This window comes from Anastrepha obliqua, chromosome 6 (genome assembly GCF_027943255.1).
Source record: "Anastrepha obliqua isolate idAnaObli1 chromosome 6, idAnaObli1_1.0, whole genome shotgun sequence".
Taxonomy (NCBI): Eukaryota; Metazoa; Arthropoda; class Insecta; order Diptera; family Tephritidae; genus Anastrepha; species Anastrepha obliqua.
In genome coordinates, this window is record NC_072897.1 from 28,342,044 (window position 1) to 28,346,429 (window position 4,386).

At 44.0% G+C, this 4,386-nt stretch overlaps 1 protein-coding gene across 1 annotated transcript; it reads left to right on the forward strand.

Annotated features, from left to right (window-relative positions):
• The first annotated feature begins 3,544 nt into the window (after positions 1 to 3,544).
• LOC129250268 (uncharacterized) lies at positions 3,545 to 4,081 on the forward strand. The gene has a single exon (XM_054889904.1). It carries the CDS (start codon positions 3,545 to 3,547, stop codon positions 4,079 to 4,081), a length of 537 nt encoding a protein of 178 aa, XP_054745879.1.
• The last annotated feature ends 305 nt before the right edge of the window (positions 4,082 to 4,386 follow it).

Below are 4,386 nucleotides of genomic sequence, written 5' to 3' on the forward strand. Positions count from 1 at the left end.
ATTCACTCAGTTTTATTTAGCTTTACTTTTAACATCTGGTGGCATTGCCCGCGATTGCCGGTGTTGTTGGTGTTCTTCTGCTTTCGGCAGTCAAATCTCTCTCTCGCTACTGCAGAGTTGCCTAGCTTTGGATATAAAAACGCACTAAATGCCCATTTAAAGAAAATAAAACACGAAATTTTTATTGAATTACTCAAAGAACTTTGTATGCGTGACAAATTGTCTGTAGAATGTGCGTTTTTTTTTTAAATAAATGTTTTATGCTTATGTACAATTTAATTTATGAGTTTTTTTTGTTAAGCCAGACTCTTATTAAGGGAACGACTTTTTTGCTATATTTGAAGTTATGTAACTAGATAAGGTACTCTTTTTGTAAAAATGTCAGTATGGTTTTATATTATTTTCTGATATTTTGTTGCTTATTTTTACTATGAATACACCTCTTGATGCTCTATGTCTCACTAAGGATTGATGACCGGAAGAAACGATTACACCTCTATGGTTGTAATTCGCATTCAATAAATTCAAAGGCTTTTTAAAATGTGTAAAAAGGTTTTCAATCTTAAGAAGAGTTGAGAGATAGGCATTTAATATATTTGCATAACCTTAAATGGAGCCAAAAATTAAATTTGCACTTTCAAATTATCAAATTTTATAGGAGTGAAAAAATTTTCATTAGCACTAAAATCTTCTCAGAGTGGCCTTTTTTAAACTTCTTTTGTATAATAATACAGTTTTTTTTTTACCTAAAGTTTCGCTAGCCTTAAATTAAAAGCAAAAAGAAACAAACACCAAACTTAAAAATTGTCGCATTTTCGGTATAAAAAAGCACTAAATTTATTGCGAAGAGCAAATGGTTGGCAATACTGCACAACTCAGCAAACGTGACGTCACGTACGCTCTGATGGGCGCAATCTTGTTTCTATCATTCTTGCGTTGCTGACTGAACAGTCAAATCAAAATATAAACGACAATAACCAGCAAGTCTCTTTGTTAACCTTGCTAAATGAAATTTCTGCTCTTAAAATAGAATACAAGAGCGCGGTGACATTGCTAAATATTTTACAAACAGAAAAGCCGCTCTTAGTTGAAAGAACGGAACATATGCATTCCGAGATTAAAGCTATGCGCAAATCACACGCCGAAGATGTGGTATCTGCTATTTCCATGCTCACAAAAGACGTTAAAGAACTCCGACGCATTGCATGCTCTTGCAAGTGTGCTAACAAAAATGTGAAAAGTGCATCAAAACAATTGTCTACTAAGTCTGCCGTTAATTTGCCATCTACCGCTTCTTCGCTTTCTCTTCACATAAATCCTCTCCCAGCTGTCGAAGAGGGAAATAAATCTAATCAACTCTTACAAACAGCTCAGCCAATCGAGCAACGCAATACCAACAAAGTATCGTGTTCAGCAACGGTGGTGGATTCTGCTGCGGCTGTGACTGCATCCTACGCCGACGTAGCTAAATTAACTTCACATCCCAAACAAAATGCCTCTGCTTCTGCTTCTAACTCTGCGTCCGCTCATTCTATTGGTACTTCGAATAAGCCAAAAGTGAAAGCGCTTACTCGTAAAATCGTTGTTTGGTCGAGCTCAAATGATAAATTAAATGTTGCGCATAGAATGAAATGGTTACACTTATCTTCATTTAAGCCATCTGCAACAACAAATAATATTATCGCCTACGTATCTAAGCATTCATCTATTAGTTCCGAAATGATATCTTGCTATAGCCTTGTAAAGAAGGATGTGGCTGTTAATTCTCTAAAGCGAGTGAACTTTAAACTAGGGGTCCTCTCAAATCATTATGACAGCTTACTAAATTCAGAGCTCCGGCCAGTTGGCGTAAAAGCACGCCCCTTCAAGTTTTTTCAAGAGCGAGTAAACAAAGAAGTGACTACTTAGGAACTGTACCTTACCAAGCAAATAAATCAACCGCCGCAGAATTAGTTGCCTGTGCCAGGCCTAATAATCGGTTAAAAATTTATTATGAAAATGCGTCCGGACTAAGAAGTAAGTTAGATGAAGTACGATTGCTTAGATCATGTTGTGAGTATGATGTGGTGGTTATAACCGAGACTTGGCTGAACTCAAACTTTTTTGATGCTGAATTTTTCGATCCAAACATTTACGTTCTTTTTCGTAAAGACAGAGATGCTGTCAAAACTGGAAGTAGCAGAGGAGGCGGAGTCATGATTGCAGTTCGCTGTAATCGTCACGCATCACTCATTCAATTACATGAGACTGATACTATAATAGACCAGCTATGCGTGCGAATACGTGGTGCGCATAGTTTTCTTTATATTTGTGTGTCTTATATTCCACCCTTAAGTAATGAGTACTTCGATAAGTCGCATGTGAACAACATATTAGCCCTTCAAGATGTTATTGGGAATAACCAATTATGTGTAGGGGGGTAAATGGGAAAGTGATGCGAACAATATAGCCACTCCTCTCCAATTGGCAACCTCTACCCACTGTCCAGGACCTGATGCCCTGGACTTGGTACTCCCTGTTTCCGCTAACGAGGCTCTGTCGACCGGTGACAAGGCGGTATATCCTTGTCAGCACTTTAAGCTAAGGTGTCGAGGTACCCGTGCCGAGAGCTGCATGGCTGGTAGTGTCTAAATACCCAGTCTCTAACGGTCCCCTCCGACGCCCAGGCTAGGTCGGTTGTATTAAGTGCCTTACCACGGCATGCCGGCTCTGCCGTGGCGGACCACCCCTTCCGTGCCTACTCGTGGGACCAACTAGCAAATGGAATCTATAAATAAAAATAAAAAAACAAATGAAGAAGAAAAGGAGTTAACGGAGAGTGTGCTGGGCACTCTCTCCGAGGACGATCTTCTGGCTTCCAGCCAGGAAACGATCGTCGAGCCACATTCGAGCGGTGCAAAACATAGCACCCCGCTTCTACGACCAAGCCTTCTCCAGGCGGCTACCAAGACGACCTCTGGTGAGAAAATCAAGGCGGCCTCTGGAAAGGTTTCCTTGGGGGCCTCTGGTAAGGCCGCCAAGGTGAACCCTGGCAATGCCCCGGCGACCACTGCGAAGGTCACCAAAAAGAAGAAGAAGTCGTCCGGTACCCTGCTCAAAGCGCGCTACCTGAGGGCGAAATTCATTCTGGCAAAGATTGCCAAGAATGAACAAGCCGGTAAAGCGCACGAGCGGGACGCTGAGGACCGGGTGAAGTACGAGGCCGCGATCAGAGAGTACGAGGCCGCGTCTGCAGCAAAATTAGTCCAGCCACAACAACAACCACAACAACAGCCAAAACCGGCACGGAGCTCGGCTAAGCGTAACCGCTCACAGGATGTGAGTGAACGTGTGGCCAAAAGGAGCAAACACTCCTCAACCCAGGGGGGCTGGGGGCCCTTCAACCAGTGCGGCAGGCGCGGCCTCGAGAGCGGCTTATAGTGAGGTGGCCAGAGACCATCTCCAAGTTGCCCTCGTGGACGCGAAAACCAAAAGTGGAAGAGCGCTGTTACCCCTTTGGGATGCCATTGAGGGACGGCTATCGGGGATGGTCGTCAGACACCTCATGGATAAAAAAGGGCCAGCACCTCTCTTCGACTCGGGTGAAATCTGTCGGGGCTGTAGGGTGATAAAATGTGCCAATCAGTACTCGAAGGAATTTCTGGAGAAGAGCCTTGCTACGGTTAGCAACGCCTGGGAGGGGCTTTCGCAGAAGCTCATCCCTGCCTCAGAAATTCCCAGGCGACCACGAGCCAGAATCTGGCTGCCGAAAATGGAGCTGGACAGTTCGGAAATTGTCCCGTGTCTCAAGCTTCAGAATCCTGAGGTTCCTATGGATGACTGGTCTGTCATCAAAGTAGAAGAACCTCAGCAGCATAGCTCAGCCATATTACTGCTGATTAACAACGAGTCACTGGAGGCTCTCGAAAAACAGCAGTTCAAACTTCGCTTTGGCCTCAGGTTGGCCAAAGTGAAGGTCTTCCCCGCCTCTGTCGCCCTGGACGATGACCTGGAGAAATTGGGGGATGACACCAAGAAGTTGCTCGACGATCTGCGGCTGTCTGGGACGGACGCAGATTCCGAACTGGGGGAGCAGTCATAAAGGTAAGTAACACTTTTGAACAGTCTGTTAAAAGTATTACAAATTAACCTTCGTCATTCCAAACTAGCCACAGACAACCTAAGAGTCACCCTCCGGGAGGAGGACATCGATGTCTGCCTCATACAGGAGCCTTGGATCTGGCAGCATAAAATCATGGGACTGAGAAACAGATCCTATGACCTCTTTTATGTCCATACTGATGGTAAGCCAAGGGCCTGTATCCTAGTAAGGAACACAATTAATGCCTTTTTGCTATCTAATTTCAGTTCACCGGATGTGACTGCGGTCAGGGTGGAACCATCCAG